Raw genomic sequence first — 17,557 nt, 5'->3', positions numbered from 1 at the left:
AGAGAAGATTATGGGACTTAATTAAACAGTTGTTTTACTGGGGACAAACTTACAAATTACATATTTCTTTTGGATATCGAAAGGGTTTTGTCTCTTTATTTACAAGTCACTTGGTTATCTGGCAAAGAGACAGTTGTATCATCAGTACATTGACAAAGTTGTAGTTGGGTTTAACGGAATTAAGCTTTTCCTAAAATTCGCTGTTTGGGATAATAGTGTACAAAGTTGAAAAATATAAAAATGGACATTATTGAACATGTTTCTTTTCAGATGTATTCTTAGTGTTTTTGAGAATCCATCTGGTATTAATTCCATATTTTCTTTTGTAATTTGAAGTTTATACGATATACAGCTTTTCAATTGGACGAGAAGTCGGTTACCTGACCGCGAAATTGACGTTCATAAGTGTATAAACGACACAATTTGACGTTCATACGTTTTTCACGACACCGCGTTCTTGTCATGACGTAAACACTGACGGACTACATCAGTATTCATGAGGAAACCCCTGGGAATTCCCAGCACGAATACATGCAGAAGCGTTCTTTCTGATCATGTAGACCCTTTAAACTGAAACTCAGCGTTTTAGTACACATTGAGAAACGTCTGAGAGTTTGACTACACGATCACTCATGAATATCCTCGCAACGACCCATTCTAGTGAACAAAACGAAATTGGTAGTATCGACTCGATCCGTGTCTTGGCTGACAGTGACAGTCTACAGTAATCTATGAGTTTTTCTTAGTGTCTATTTGACACATCTTTAATCACCTTTCAATGATCGGCCATTGACTTAAAGATCAATAATGACTAAAACATGTATCCGCCATAGCTTCATTAGCAACTTCCGAAATCTTTCCCATCATGTTTATCGTGTCGGCCAGTTTGACGTCTTGTCCTTGATGTAAATATATTACAACGCGCTGTCACTGTGACTTACTGAGGTAGTTCTTAACAGACCTTTTTCATCTTATAGTGATATTATTTGAATACATAAGATGTTTCTGATGAAATTATAAGGATTGGCTTTCACTTTGGGTGAGTTCATTGGAGTATGAACCTTCATAGAGTGAGGGCCAAGCAAGCTCCGACGTTCATACAGTTTGGCCCTCACACTATGAGGTTGTGTTTCAAATATGATCTGTTAATCTACAGAAAGACTTTCTTCATTTTAGTGATCCTAAATGGTAGCAGATTGCTCATGATACGTTGGGCCATATTTGAATAACTGACGAAGGTTGTTTTTATCCGCTTAGACACAAGATCATGTAGGAGATTTTGCTAACCTGTAATTACATATTTGCCAATTAGACCTGTGTAGGCGGACTATCGTATACTAGTTCAATTAACTAATCAGTTGAGATTACTACTAGTATCTATCTTTCAAAAAATCTTCTCATAATTTTCTAACTGCAAAAGAATATTTACTATGCTTGTATGTTTTACTACACCTACATATACACTGAACTGCAAAAGATTTCTGGGTAATTTTTGTCAAAGTTTCTAAATTTAACGTTACCTTGTCCGGAAAAATTAAATTTTATAATAAAAAACAAAGCAGATGACAATAAAACCGATCGCCAAAACGCATCACGGCAACGGTCATGGTAACCCGATGCAAATTCAAATGCATTTGCGTTCCCCCATTTCTTGCCCTATAAAAATCCACCCAGATCGAATAACATTAATTCGTTATTGACTTGCTATGACATGCAAAGATTGACAAAGAATCAGCGACACTAAGCCCTCGGACGATTGCAAGCTGGACAAACCGCCCGGCAAGTAGCCAATGCATTTCAAGTCCACGTAAAAACCTTATACAGGATCCAACAACGGTACAAGACCACCAACACTACAGATGACTGACCACGTAGTGGAAGACCAAGGGTCACAACCCGACGTCAGGATCGTCAGATTGTGCGACAGCATCTTCAAGATCGCTTTGTTACTGCTGCGGAAACTGCTTGGCAGATCATGGGGACACACCAACGACACATTAGTGCGGACACCGTGCGTCGACGACCAGACACCTCCTTTGTGACAGGCTACACCGAGGACCCATTCTGACACCACATCATCGCCGGGACCGTCTTCAGTGCGCAACACAACACCAGCATTGGCGCCACCAGCAGTGGAGAAGAGCCGTTACTGTATCTCAACAGCAAATGGCAGAGAGGGAGTCTGGCGACGCCGTGGGAAACGTTATTCGGATGCTTGTGTTGTTGAGAGATACTCGTGGGGTGGTCCGAGCATCATGGTGTGGGGTGGAATTGGTCTTGCACAGAGGGTCGGCCCTGTGGTCTTCCAGAACATCGATCCAGGGAAAGGCAATTGTGATCAATCTTGAGACCACACGCCATACCTCATTTGGCACTTCGCCGCAACCACGAGTTTCAGCATGATCACGCCCGTGCCCACACTGCGAGAGCAACAAGAGACTTCCTCCAGCAGAATGGCATAAGACCCATGCAGTGGCCTGCCCTCAGTCCCGATTTAAATCCCATTGAGCACCTGTGGGACGAGTTGCAAAGACGGCTGAATGACGTCCGACCAAGGCCGACAACTGCAGCTGAACTGCGTCAGGCGTTTCTCAGAGTGTGGGCTCAAGTGCCTATGGCCTTCATCAACCGCCTCATCCATTCCATGTATGGCAGTCATCAATGCACATGGCGGACACACGAGATACTGACTTGCGATGCCATTTTCTAGTGTTGTGACTAGTGTTGTGTTTCACTTTAAGAACATTTGACACTTTAATGTCAATCTTGATGATCAGTTTTGCCAAGTTTCATCTTTCTAATATGTCTCAAAGTATGTTTACAGTGTTTGGACAAATAAGGTTTCTCATATATCTATCCATGGTGACGTTTCTTTTGCGGTTCATATATATGTTCGTTTCTTGGTCATTATGCACTCCCAGTTGACGGCTGGTGAATCCAATTTGCAAACAAACACGTAAATAACAAATGACATAAACAATACAGGTGAAAGATAATTTATAATGCTTTGCCATGGGATTTAAGGCCAGACAGTTTGGATCAGATGTCGAAAAGGTCTAACCTATTTTAACTGTGGTTAACATTCCTTCGAAGAACTCAAACACCTGAAATGTTTATGCAACATTCTTTTGATAACCGTAATTAAACAGATATTCAAGAACGCTTAACGCTATGCTTAACTGTTAGAACTCTTAGTGAGTCGGTCATGCGTGATCCACGTGAAATGTGCTCACTGGAGCTTTCTCATTGCAGCAATAGAGAAGTCACCTGTGATACAACGACCAACAGGTTGGTAGCAGTATGATGTATCTTAGTATCCATAAGTAGTAGAGTTTATATCATGAGCTGCAAAGTCCACGTTCTCCAACACGTTCCTATAACTTAACAACTTGGATCATAATGAAATAAATTGTTTGATAGGCATTACTTAGATGTTGACGGATGACAAAGTATACACAATTTATGGATAACAACTTTACATCCATGCTGGGTGAACCGAAAGCTCTTTGTGTATCAATGAAAACCATAAAGAGCCGTCAACGTTTATCAAAACCATACTCTGTCGTCGATATTGTGGGCTCTAGATGGTTGTCGTCCCATCCTTCGTCAAAAGCTGCAGTAGTTTAATTTCCTTTAACATCACAGATATAGTATAGTCTTAATCGTACTTTATGCAGTCCAAATCCCAATGGTGCTTTTAAGGAGGAGCAACGCATCTTCCAAATTGACGTTGGCAGTTCAGAAAGATTGCCTATGTTCTTATAATTGTCATTTCATCTATATGGTTAATGACCTGTCAACACCTTTTTACCATATACAGGTAACATATATTCAGCTCAATTGTATTATGTTCTTGGTACGGTTAAAAAGATAGGTATAATGTCGGTGATATGTAGCATTTTCATTTGACGAGAGGCCGGTCACATGATATCTTTTCCACATAACCTATCAATCTAAATCCTCAGTGTCTATTCCAGGAAAGGTGTCCTTCTTCAACATATATTTTCATGTATACAATTTCTTTGTTCGATTTTGCGATTGCATCTTAGTCGGGTCCGTCAAATGATGAAGATGACGTTGATGCTGCTGATGATGGACGATACATCCCAAATCAAGTTTTTAAGCAGAGAGACATTTCGCCCATAGCATATGTAGTCCAACATTCATTTTACCTGACAGGTTTCTTCTTGTCACAGTCACGTTGCTATCCACGATGCCAATGTAGGTTCGACCAAGATACACAGGCGGAGAGGATGATACTTTCTGTTGAAAGTCAGCTGTGATGCTGAAGGCCATAAACTCAGGTTGTATGTTGATATATACGTCTGTCTGTGAATAACAGTCGGTCATGTCGCTAATGCTGGTGCTGTTCCTCATGCTGCCTCTGATGTCTTCTATTCCAACGTTGCAGGTGAGCAATGTGGCCTTTGTGTCAACTACCCAAAACATACACCAAACGCATTTTATGTTAAAGGAATTCATACAATATATAAAATATCTATGCATAGACATTATAACTACAAGTTGTCTTCAGAAAATAGTACTACAGTTTTTTATCGTCGATTATGTATTTAATTTAATTTTACAATGACCGTCATCCAAAAAGAAAATGCTGCATTTAAATCAAAACTGCCAAATAGTAGTTTTTATACTGTCCTTTGTTGACAGATTTTAACATGCTATTGTATTATATCAATGTATACCTTCAAGTCAGGATATGGCTGAAAATATGCCGATGTGACATGTGAACTTACTCACTAACTAAATTGGACATTTTATCAAAATGATACATTTGCATTTTTTTCATAGCGCTTGACTGCTTGGTTATTCATGCCATGTATATTTCCTTATAAAGCCTGACGAACCAATCGCTTATATTCAAACGATTCATATTATCTACGCACTACTCAAATTGTTTCAACTGTACATTAAGCATTTCTCTGACCAATAAATGTAAAGGGACATGCCCCATAAAACTACTCACCGTCATGGAGCAGTGGGGCATCCTAGTGGTTAAAAAAGAAATATTGCCGAAAGCGTCGTAAAACCTCACTCGCTCGCTCGCTGGCAGGCAAACCCAAAACCAACTACCCCTCACTCACTCACCGTCACATATTGCACTGCCTTTCCTTCTGAATCCGGCATCACACAAACATGACTTTGTGAGACCATCAGAGCATGTTCCAGGCCAGCACCACCTCTCCTTCACATACGAGCACGTGGCTGAAACAGTATGATGACGAAACTTGCGTCACTGTATATAAAAACAGAGAATATTTACTTAAATACACTTCATGTGGCAAAATTTACAGACATGAAGAATTGACTTCATACATTTTACATCCCTACTATTTGTCCACGTTGTCATAGCCTTTTCTAATTTTGATTAACATCTATATATTTCTAATACATGCCATCGTTTCCTTTTCTCCCACAGCGAACAATCCTGTTTTATATAAACAGAACAGTTGTTTTCAAGTTCAGTAACCCTGTTTTAAAAGTTATGCAGTCTACTGACACGTCTAACGTCTAACTGCCATAAATTGTTCTTTTGATTACAGGGTGCCCCAGTCGTCTAAGGCGCCGCGATTCGCTGTGCAGAGTTGCGTCCCTTGGGCACGCCAGAAATCTATGATTGTGGGTTCGAATCCCGGTTCGCCCAGATTATGTTTCTAGGTTTGTCAGCACCATACCCGTGCTCGTGGGTTTCACCGAAGTGGTAAACGTCTGTGACCTGCATCACTTCGGGCTTTCCTCCAACATTAAGCTGACACGCCGCGATATAACTGGAATACTGTTAAAAGCGGCGTTAAACCAAACTCACTCACTCACTCACTCACTCACTCTTTTGATTACACCGTTGAATTGGCAAGGTACCCAAGAGGCGTGAAATCACAAAGGACAATACTAAGTTGAGACAACAGAGTGTGGGGGCAATACAGACAACATGGCACATGTGTTATAACAGAGGCAGAAAAAATACTGCACCATCATACGTATGTAGTACTTATATGCATTCAGAACACACTCGAAAACAAATATTACTAATTATTTTCTTTTTAGGGAGACAGATACTGCTAAAAGTCTAGTTTTCAGCAATAACTGTACTTGATGACAATAAATAACACGCTCGGTACATGTGTTGATATACTCACCGTCACAGTGTTCCTTATCCGGACGTAACCACAATAGTGAATGTTTGATATCCCCACTCATATCCACACAACTACCTGCAAGGTAAAATTTCTATAAGTTTAAGGTTGTATGTGCGGAACCCAAAATCCGTCAGTATCAGTATCAGAAATATTACCATAGTGCTTTGAGTTAGACATATTGTGTTAAATTTTCTTTTCAACCATGACAATAAGCTTGAAACCAATATCCATGAATAACTTAGCTACTTAGGAATTATTATGTGATACATCTTTTGTACTTATGACAACACTTATCATATGAATATTTACATAAAACCGAGCTTTTTTCAACAAAGTCTCCCAGCACCTCTATCGCGTTTGTTCCAATGGCGATTAAATGAAACGGATAGCTTTGGATACTAGATATGTTTCAAAGTGTATGAGACTTTACACCATGAATGGAAAACATTTGGCACCTTGTCTGCAATAGTAACAACGCTAATACCCACGGTAACATCTTTGCTTGTCTTTTTGCATCCGATATATATAATTTGCAGTTGCAGGAGGGGCATTACAAGTTGTGCATGCGTGACATTCTTGTTTCAAGCAGTTTTCTAGATAGGGACACACTGAAACATACAGAACATCATGTTGTCCACTGTAACATAAACATTCAAATTCAAAGTAACATTCTAATTGGCTATGTATTGTTACACATCCATATAAATATCGAAAATGTTTGACAGCAGTATATAGTTATAATGTGTTTCTTTATGTTCCAATTATGACCTTTGGTGTCTACAAATAATTAACAATGTTGTTTCCTTATCATTGTCTCGGTAACATAGGCTGATATTATACGAAGTTGCAAAAGTGCAAAACACTTCTTGGAATGCAAAAAGGCAAGCCTAAACATCAGAAAGCGGACTATACTTTTCCAAATCAATAAACCATTCTACATCTAAACAAACAATGTATGATACTGCATGGTTATTATTATCTGGGAGTAGAAACTGTGTCAGTTAAACACACTCTGCATTCTTAATAGAGGCGCATTTCAACCTAATTGTTGGGATGTATACGCAAAAGTGATTTTAGATGTATATTTTATATATCATATAAATAATCAACAAATGGTAATCTATTCTTCAAAATAACCACACGTCATTGTCTTTGACCCAGGTTCCATATGGCACACATGGAACAGTAGATTTTTAAGGTGATGGTCATCTCTTCTCATTTATATTGTATGGCCACCATAAGAGTCTAAAATTGACTGGCATCGTCGTCCCATCGAAGCAATCAGATCCCGAATTGTAGCCTGGGGAATGCTCATCAACTCTGCCTGCAGTGCTTGTGCCAACTATACCACTTTGGTGAAACCCACGAGCAGGGATACCTTGCTGACAAAAACCTAATAACATTACGCTATTCGAACCCACAAACATAGCGAATTGCGGCGCCTTAGACGACTGGACATATATGCCGAGCCCATCTTCTGATTACACAATCATCACATTCCATCGTGTATTGATACTTGAAAACTTGTGTCTTCATTGGTGGGAACAAATATGTGAAAATTGTTAAAGACGCACGACTGAGTACATGTCACGATAAGAGCCCACTCGATTTTCAGGCAGGTGATTTAAAAAATCAAAGAGTTATATATCCTGAATAAACTAAAGTATTACAGACGTTTCTCGTTGAAAGTAATAAAAGTGCTTTAATAGTCATATGTCAAATTGACATCACCTATTATTCTCTATACATTACGCATAATCTCCATATAATCCCTACATTCAGACCCGAAAATATGTACACAAATAGGCATAGTTAACCATAAGAAAAGTACGATTCACCTTCATGTTGACCTGAACATCGCGGCCACTGCAAAATTCCAGCAAAACAAACAAATAAGCTTCGTAATGATATCGCTGCATGAACTGTTGTTGCAGTAGAATTGATACTGTTTTAGTCATGACAGGATACCTTTGTAAGTTATTTGGTCCGGACAAAGAAATTCACAATGCTCATAGAATTGTTAAATTGAGTTCCCACTGTTATATTCGTGATATTTCAGCTTATTAACTTACGTGTGCAAGTATGTTTATCTGTACTTAGTTTGAAATAATGCTTCTCTGGAGGAGTTTCACAATCAACACAGGTTTGACATCGCTGTGTGCGGCAGTTGTCTATTGATCTGCAAACTGAAAAAAGGTTGTAGATTACTGTGATTACTGTGACCATGTTATCATTTGTTTTAAATTTATTTCCATAATATGCATGTGCATACATGTATATTGTTGATCTCACATGGATTCTCTTCTCTGTTCGTTCCAATTGATAAATGCAGCCGTGGAGGGTGAATATCTTAGTGTTTGAAAAATTTAGTTTTGAACCAGGCATATACTCATGTCACCTGAAATTTAGCTACTTCAAAACGTCAACGCCAGAGAATAATCAGTTTTCTTCACCAAAAGGGAACTATGTCCTGCTCCACACGTAGCATCCACCACTCACACAAATTTAATTTTAACACGTAAGTGTTTTGTGCCGAACGCCGCACCCAACAATACTGGTACTCCTGTTTCTTTACCATGGGTGATCCAGACCACAAGTAATTATGTCATCATCTCGAATAATACGAAAACATAAATTGAAAGTCCCATCAATCGATCGCAATACGATTGCAATAGTGGTATCTTATTTCAATAGTGTTTGATTTATGCAAACATAAACCTGTCTGTGACAGTCACTCTTCGCTACATATGATCTGAACACAAGGACCTGTGACCGTTTAGTTTGATTTAAGCTTTCATTTGTAAGCTTGCAAAATTTCCTTATCCATTTTTGATGACTTCTGAACGACATACATGTATGTGTGCTTTTCTTCATGCTGCAACTCACAGAATCAATGAGACCATAACTACAATCCTGAATACAAGCGTTATCCCAAAAGTGAGATTGATATGATGTATCAATCGAATTATATTCACGTCACAACGAAACATTGCTTTGAAAAAATATCAACTTAGGATACTGATTCCTGAAAACTTTATTGTATACAATTAGTTATGCACATATGGTGCCACACCTATTGGGAATTATAGTAGCAAAAGGTATAAGGGAATGGTTATGAAATTGAAAACAACCCTAATTGGAGAAATCTATAAATTTCTGTGTCACAAAAAGATAATTATTGACACAGTCAATGGCAGTCATTTTGGATTGTCATCAGGCCTGATCACCCAAATAAAGTACATGCCAGTGAGCAAGTAGAAGATTGGTTTGAAAAGTTAGCTGTAAGCAAAATATGTCATTCCATGAAATGAGAATAAAATATACATGCTCTTATGTAATTAAGTGCCTAATGATCTGAGAAATGTAGATCCTATTTGTTGAAGCTGGTGATATTGCTCGAAGGGGATATTCACATTTGGAAAATGAAAATTATCCGTCATGTCAGTTTGGTACATAGGTGTCATCATTTTAAATGCCAGTACATAGACACAGAATAATATGCGTGGTTAAAAGAAGATAACATTTAGCTTTGAAATTGTAATTTACCACTGATTTATATATGTCCCATGCACATCCCAAAATGAAATGAACATTTAATGAATCATCAATGAATCATTTAAAAGGAAAAGATGACACCGGCAGTAACTATGGACTGTCTTAGTTGTGGTATCCAAATTTAAGAATAATTTTCATCTTACTTGTTGTATTTCTATTGATGTATTGCATACACTACCTGTGGTATGTGTGCGCTCGTGTGCGTTGTTACCGCCCTCCAACGAGCAGCCACAGTGGAATTCGTAAGTAACACCACTTTCAGATTGCTCGTGAACACGAACCTAAACAATCAAACATTCATAGGTTAATTTTCAGTTAACTTTCAAAATTACGTGATATAACCCCGCAAGCATGTTTGTTCATTGTGAAATGATATACTCAATTTTCAAAGTGATTAACTATAAAATTATGCTTTTATGTACGTTGCATGTTGAAAAAGGTTAAAACGTAAATCGTTTAAACATGCACCTCGTCTTCTACAGCACACAGGGTACATGCGCTGATCGACAGGCAAGTTCTCACATAGCCTGTTTTCTAACCGAATGGAGGCAATGTCTTATTCATGCCAACATTCTCGAAAGTAGAGCTCGATTCATAAAATAATTTCACCTATGAAAAGGATTTAGTAAAAATATCCCTATTGTCCTCAAATGCGTGTAATATATTATAATAGCGTTGAAAGTAATGAATAGATCAGCGATGACATCAGATGTTCGCGAAAAGGGTACCCATGTCCTGTCCTACCGGTAGGACACAAGACACATATGAGACAAAAGGCTGTGTTTTTGACATGTGGTTTTCTTGGTTGCTTGTTGCTGATGGGTTCATTCATGTATATTTACTTATGTTCGATAAAAAAAGTATACGGTGGTGTTAAGAACAAAAATAGCAGTCAAAGATAATTGGCATTTTAACTAAAGTTGCAACACTAGTCAAGTTATGATTTCATAATGTTATACAGGTTTCATATGAATCCAGGTTTAGGCAAATTAAATTTAACACGCACGTGATCCTAGAGGCCTTTCAATAAAAGTGCCCAAACCATTTCCCATAATGCTTAAACTTCTCTTCACACCATTTGTGTTGGTAAACGAGTGTTCAGTACACTACAGTGTGTATCATGACGTTTGATGGGCGGTCGGGTAGCCTAGTTGTTAAAGCGTTCGCTCGGCACGCCGAAGACCTGGGTTCGATTCCCGACATGGGTACAATGTGTGAAGCCCATTTCTGGTGTCCCCCGCCGTGATATTGCTGGAATATATCTAACAGCTGCGTAAAACCATACTCACTCATTCATGACGTTTGGAACTGTCACGTCTAAATGCAAATGACCCTTAAATATATCACAACCGCTGCTCATTGGTTATATGCTACCATTTGCAAATATGCTCAGGACATGTCACAGAAATTGAAAATAATAATTTTGTTACAGTGATCAAAAGCCATAATGAAATAATTGATTGTTTTGTTCGACATTAATACCCTTATGTCCGAGTTAGTAATAGTAGACACTGATATCTGTCAATACATTACCCAGTCAAGATTCCATCCAGCCTTCGATCCGGAATTGTCATGCCATATTCTGAAACATGGAACCAAACAATGTCCACGGGTTTATATTACATAACTAATATATGAAAATGATATCACATTTTAGCACAGTTGACAAACATATGGGTGTACGTTTTTGCAGACTATTGCCCATTAACAATGCATTGACGGTTGTGCCCCCCCTCATAATGCATCTGATAGAATTTACTCTTAACTGTGACTTCACAATGAGGGACAGTCAATATTGTATTTTGGTTTAGTAATCAATTTATATTTATTCTATTTATTTTGTAGCTAAGGGGACACGTTGGTTCGTCAATATGATATCAATGCCTGACTGATAGGTTGACCAACCAATTAGTCCTAAAAATCGGTATCTGGTATCTCCTGGCATATGACTTTTTAGACAATGCTTAAACGTGTTGATTTCTTTTAATTTTAATTTGTCAGTGCCCAGCGCCTTGAAGAAAACGAAGTCTAAGACACCTTCATACAATTTCAAATTTCTGAGACTTGTTTCAGAAAGAATTATTTTATAAATGTTTTACTGACACACGACGTTTGTATTGTAAGGGTACAATACTTTATTGGCTTTGGTGTCTCTCCTTGTAAAAGGGACACAGAGATATAAAAGCCCCTAAGTATTTATTTGGTTGGGTTTTTTTCATTGATCCGTCATATGTTGTAGAACTATCTACAATTATGCCTCAGTTAAACTACCGTGCTGTAATGCAGCCACCACTCCTGCTCGCTTTATTCTAAAAAAACGTGGCATATAATTGCGTATTCCGGTTATTCAAGTAATAATCATTGGAAAGCTTAAAAACAATTCCGACTACATCATGAGCTCTTGTTTATGAAATCACTTTCAAATAGTGATGATAACTGGTGTTCGCGAAAAGGCTCACATTGTAGCAATACCCCACATATCGTTTACCTTAATTTCTGTATCACTCCTATTTCGTCGATACTGACAGTGTTTCTGGCAACGTCCCCTCTACCAAATCCCCCAGTCATGCGCATGTCTCCCGTGACACCTTTATCACCTGTCAGTCTGACATACACTTTGGCCCCGGTACCAGAAAACCAGGCTGAGCTCGTGCGTATTTCAATCTTTAAACCTAAGACAATACATCAAAAGAAACAAGATGTAAAATATAAGTATACTTAAATCAGACACGATAAAACAGAGAGCTTATATATTTGCTCACTGGCCTCTTTCGGAAACATGAAATATGTGATACCAATCATAAACACATTTGCACAGGACTGAGTCGTTCAGAAATGTATTGGAGATGAAAATTCGGTCGATGAAGCACCGTAAAATAACAAGTAAAGTTATTACACAACCGCACATTCTTATATTTCGCTTGGCTATAGATGGACACCAACAAAAGGCCACCATTCTGGAGACAAATGGGGCATATAAAACCTCGGCTACCCTCATGATGTCCGAGCTGGATCTAAACCAATTCATTTGTTCTAGGCATTTGTAGACTAGAATAACCGGTGAATAAATGCATGCCGAAATATTTTCGCGATAAGTTAAAACGGCAGTAGGTATAAACAAACCCTTAATGAAGCTGTCTTACATACCCTCCAAAGGGACGCTATTCGATGGTGCTTCAACACCATCCTTTGGATTGGCATGGCAATGCATGTGTTTGACAACCCTGATATAATTAAGCTGCTTTGATAGATGATGACCTTAACTAAGTTAATCCTTAGAGAAATCTCGTGAAAGGCCTTATATAAAAAATCTAGAGTATCAATGATTAAGATATATGATTTACAGGTACTTGTTAAAGGAGGCAGGCATTCGCCACCACAGCCGTCGGAATCACGTGTCGGTTCTAGCATATTGTTTAAAATGGCAATACAAATCCTATGTTTTTTTGTGTTATTCAGTTAGATTAAAGATATCTGTATTAATGTTGTTGTTCTATATGGAATATCCCAGGTTAAAACAAGAAGCTAAAAAAGATCATCTAAACAAGGCACCTCACGGTACACGTTGCGAGGTTTATAATAGACCATAAATGTACTCATAAACTTCATACTGTTTGAAAACTTTAAAGAATATTGTTTATGCTCCAGAATATCGACAAGATAAGTAAGGAAAACTATGAGATTGCACAAGATTCTCTATTTGGAAAACCAACTGATAATACTGTCGTTATATAGAGATGACATAGCTGCATCGCCCGATTTGAAGAAATTTCATTTTTGTTTTGAAGTGTTAGTGAGCAGCATGAACTAACGAAAACATCAGTGTAATCAATAATGAAACCATACACACGCGAATCAATTGGATGAATTAAACATATATTGTCATTCAACACTAAAGCGCATTACTTCTGCTCCCAGATCGTCGTTTTCGGACCAGACGCTGAAGGCTTTCCATCTCAGATAATTTCCTCACACAGCGAAAGGCAGATGGATGATCCATGTTTGTAGAAGTGACATCTATTGCCTCCGGGATTCCAGAGTGACCACCACGCCAAGCAACCTGTTTGGTAAACATCAATTTAGTGCACCATAAAACATACAATACAACTTCATGCTTACTTGCTAAATTCGTATGCTCTACACTTCACGCAACCAAAAGCAACTCATAATCATTAAACGCTATTTGTTTCAACTCTTGCAGATGATCTGTTCTCGGTTACCTGGGAGCTTGGTTAATTGGAAATTCCACGAAATACCACATTGTTACCTGACAAGAAGGTGTGTTCATACCTTACCGGATATGGCATCGTGTGTGTGTACCAGAGGTATCATGAGTAGACTGGTACTTATTCATATTCTTACAGTCATGGTGTATTTGTCACGAAACGTACTAGTCGGACACCTTCAGCAATGCCGCCGGCGGAAGGTTAGTCGATGGGCGACCTTGCCCAGCTAGCCTAACACATTAGAGTTTCTAGGACTTCGGGGGGCGGTCGGGTAGCCTAGTGGTTAAAGCGTTCGCTCGTCCCGCAAGACTCGAGTTCGATTCCCGACAAGGGTACAAAGTGTGAAGCTGTTTCTGTTGTCCCCCGCCGTGGTGTTGCTGGAATATTGCTAAAAGCGGTGAAAAACCCATACTGACTCACTAGGACTTCGCTCCTGTTTTTCCCCACCCTCTATTAAACTCGTGTTGTTTCTATATTTAAGTAACTGAATCGAGATCTGCCTCTGTTCACAAAACACTAACAGGTACTCTGTGGATGATACAGCAATGTGAATTATGTAATAATGATATGATAAAAAAGTTTACCTCAAGTGAGATTTTTGTGAGGTTTCCAAAGAGCAGGCCTCTGTAGATTAAAGTTTCTTTAAGCAGAGAGCTAAAAGATGCAGCCATATGTCTCACATTTCCCTCACTAGTTTGTTTTGTGTCCGTGAAAAAAGTAATGCCAACCTGAAACAATAATGTTAATTTGTGAATGTCCAAACATGCAACACATAGGAGATTTCTAGCATTTATCGTTAATGTTATAACTTTAATTTATGCAATGTAATTGACGTTAATGCAAGCAGTGGAGCGAATTTACAATAAATAAACAAACCCCCAATCCACCAGTTCTAACTCGAGCCATTAATTACGTCGATTCTGATCTGTAAGCTATTTACTATATCAATGTATCCAAATGTATATAATACAATCCGTACTATACAAGATATACTACATTTTCCAGAACAAACATGCACAAAATACAACGCAAAAGAAAACGATAAGAGTTGTCAACAATTTTCAGGTTTCCATTTCATGATCAAATATCTTTTGTTTCTTCATTTAGGGAACGTGTGTGGGTGTCATCACATATTATGTATGTTTACAATAAATAACTTTGCAGGTTACCTATTTTCTCAAACAACAGTTATGTTGCAGTTCACTTTAAAAATGTGACATCGCACTATACCACATACAATGCAAAATCATTACCTATAAATTGACACAGACTTCCTAAGCATCGACGTCAAACTAATTACTTGCAGTTGAAGATAAAGTTGTTCTATTTGTGAAAAAAGCTTGGGCCATTTGTAAAAAACACAAGACACGTGCTTGTTGAGAAATATACAATATTTATATACGATGAAGCTAGGCAGTAGTTATTCAGAAACAATGTATTATCGGTATTTCTTACACACCTGTGGGTGAGAAACCCATTTGAGATAACTGGTATCAAACATATGTGTGAGATCAAATTCCAGGCCCGTGATTGGCTACTCCATGGTGATGACCTGGGGTCAGATGATGACGGACTACTTTCCTGAGTGTAAGTCATTCATAAGTAGCTCGTGCTTCAGTCGAATGTTCACCTACGTCTGTATTGAACAGCAAGACCGTGTAATTAATAATAAAAATAAACAAACTCGTCTTCGTCTGCGAGTTTGTTTGTTATTATTATTATCAGTTACATTATCTGTTGTTATGGCAACGTTTTTCAGAGTGTAAACCCCCTGGATGCCACAGCGACACATATGTCCCTTCTCTTCAACCCTCACTTCGAAATCGAATAAAATTCAAAATACATCACGCAGAATCTTCACAGTTTTGAATTCCCCCTTCTGTTTATCATTTACTGTCATTTTAGGCAATTCAAAATTACTGAAAGTGACTGAAAGTTAGGTACATTGTAAATCTCGCCAAATCACAATTCACGGCGTTATATAAATGTTAACTGTGTGTTTAGAATCTAAATATCGGATATTTACTCGAATAATTAAAGTAGAAAAATAGCATATTGGTGATCACGGGTATCACATCACTAATGATAATTCTTAAACGTCGCTGATAAGCCTAGAATCGTTTAGAATGTTTTGGAAAATACGCATACACGAAGTTCACGAACGCCGAAGTGTACGATCCGCAATATTGGATTGTGTTTACAAAATGCCGGTTATGAGACGCCTATTCGATCAGGTATATTTCAATACATGCATCCCTGAATTCCTAATACATTTTCGAAACAATGGATAAATGGTCTTTGTCACCAATGCAAATTATCTAGATGAAATCATGCGAAATAAATTATGTATGGAAACGAAAACTGTGCTCGGAAAACTGTACTTGCTGAAATGTAAACAAAGCACAATATTCAGATTTTACACTGTGTAGCATTTTTAGAGGTACTTTCGACTAATTGTTGCATACACTGGCTCCATCACGCGTTTGAGAATATTCATGGGAAGAGTATCGTTGCACTAATTATGGAATTACACATATATACATTACAATGATGTGGTAAATTCAACAGAAGCCGTAAAAGTTTCCGTCCTGTGTGACGCCATGACTGACGCTAAATCACGCACAACGATGACGGTAGTTGTCTGCATTTCTGACTAATTCTCTTTGTTACATTGGAAAACATGGTAAACAAATAACAGTACGCAGAGTCAGAATGTTTCTGATTACTTACGTGACACATTTATGTGTATACGATCCCTCAATCAACGAAAACCTCCTCTGGAAATCCCGCGTAATGTTGTCAGTGAACACGCCATTTTGTAAAAGTCGGTCACCGGTAGTGATGTCATACGGAAGTAAACATTGTTGTACATATTTGGTAATTTCTTTGAGGTGTAAACATTCAACTTGGCACACAGTGTGTTCTTGGTTTTTGTCTAGTTTGCATTTTCATCATCGCCTTGATAATCCACATATATGACGGAAACCTTTTTGTGTAGGGTCACATTATTTATGAGTAGCAAGCAGCACATAGGATGACGTCACTTATGACGGACAGACTCGTTGTAAGATCAATGGTATCTGATAGACACTCGTGTAGTAATCTCTTTGTACTCACAGACATATTTCTTCCTACATTGACATCGACCATTCCGTGTTGCATATGCGTCTTAACGACATATACAGCATTCTGTGTGGTAATGTTTGATCCATCAAAGTAGGAAGAATTTGTGTAGACGTTGACATCAGCCTGTAATATAGAAACTCAAAGTATTCCAAGATATCTGGAACGTTCACAAATGCTTTAAATAGTGTAGGACCACATCCGTGGTCAAGTGGACAGAGTGGCTGCCAAGAGGGCAGAAGGTCGATTGTTGCATCCCCGACCGCGCCATACCAAGATACGTTAATAGATGGTATTGTTGTTACCCTGCCTTGCGCTCATTAAGGGGATTAAACAAGTACTTATCTGCTCGGAGTCAGTATACTGTGTCTCTGTGGGCTATTCATGTTCAGCTGCAGCATAGTATCTCAGTGGACTATCACTGTAAAACCGGCATCAGTCCGGACTAGTACAAGTACTCCCGTTCCACACACACACACACACGCACGCACAAACGCA

General features: G+C 38.4%; 1 protein-coding gene across 1 annotated transcript in view; it reads right to left on the bottom strand.

The window, feature by feature from the left end:
* Positions 1–17,557, bottom strand: part of LOC124148472 — a 46,852-nt gene that overhangs the window by 14,083 nt on the left and 15,212 nt on the right. Inside the window, exons 3-13 of the mRNA XM_048403542.1 lie at positions 17,054–17,185; positions 14,521–14,664; positions 13,617–13,770; positions 12,199–12,382; positions 11,244–11,292; positions 9,889–9,991; positions 8,228–8,341; positions 6,644–6,763; positions 6,156–6,230; positions 5,107–5,223; positions 4,173–4,436 (exon numbers count right to left, since the gene is read on the bottom strand). Coding sequence (XP_048259499.1) covers positions 4,173–4,436; positions 5,107–5,223; positions 6,156–6,230; positions 6,644–6,763; positions 8,228–8,341; positions 9,889–9,991; positions 11,244–11,292; positions 12,199–12,382; positions 13,617–13,770; positions 14,521–14,664; positions 17,054–17,185 — 1,456 coding nt within the window. The remainder of the gene's footprint in view (positions 1–4,172; positions 4,437–5,106; positions 5,224–6,155; positions 6,231–6,643; positions 6,764–8,227; positions 8,342–9,888; positions 9,992–11,243; positions 11,293–12,198; positions 12,383–13,616; positions 13,771–14,520; positions 14,665–17,053; positions 17,186–17,557) is intronic.

This window comes from Haliotis rufescens, unplaced genomic scaffold (genome assembly GCF_023055435.1).
Source record: "Haliotis rufescens isolate VD_foot unplaced genomic scaffold, xgHalRufe1.0.p SCAF_3, whole genome shotgun sequence".
NCBI classification, from domain to species: domain Eukaryota; kingdom Metazoa; phylum Mollusca; class Gastropoda; order Lepetellida; family Haliotidae; genus Haliotis; species Haliotis rufescens.
The sequence above is the reverse complement of the archived record's forward strand: the minus strand, read 5'-3'. Positions and strand labels throughout refer to the sequence as shown.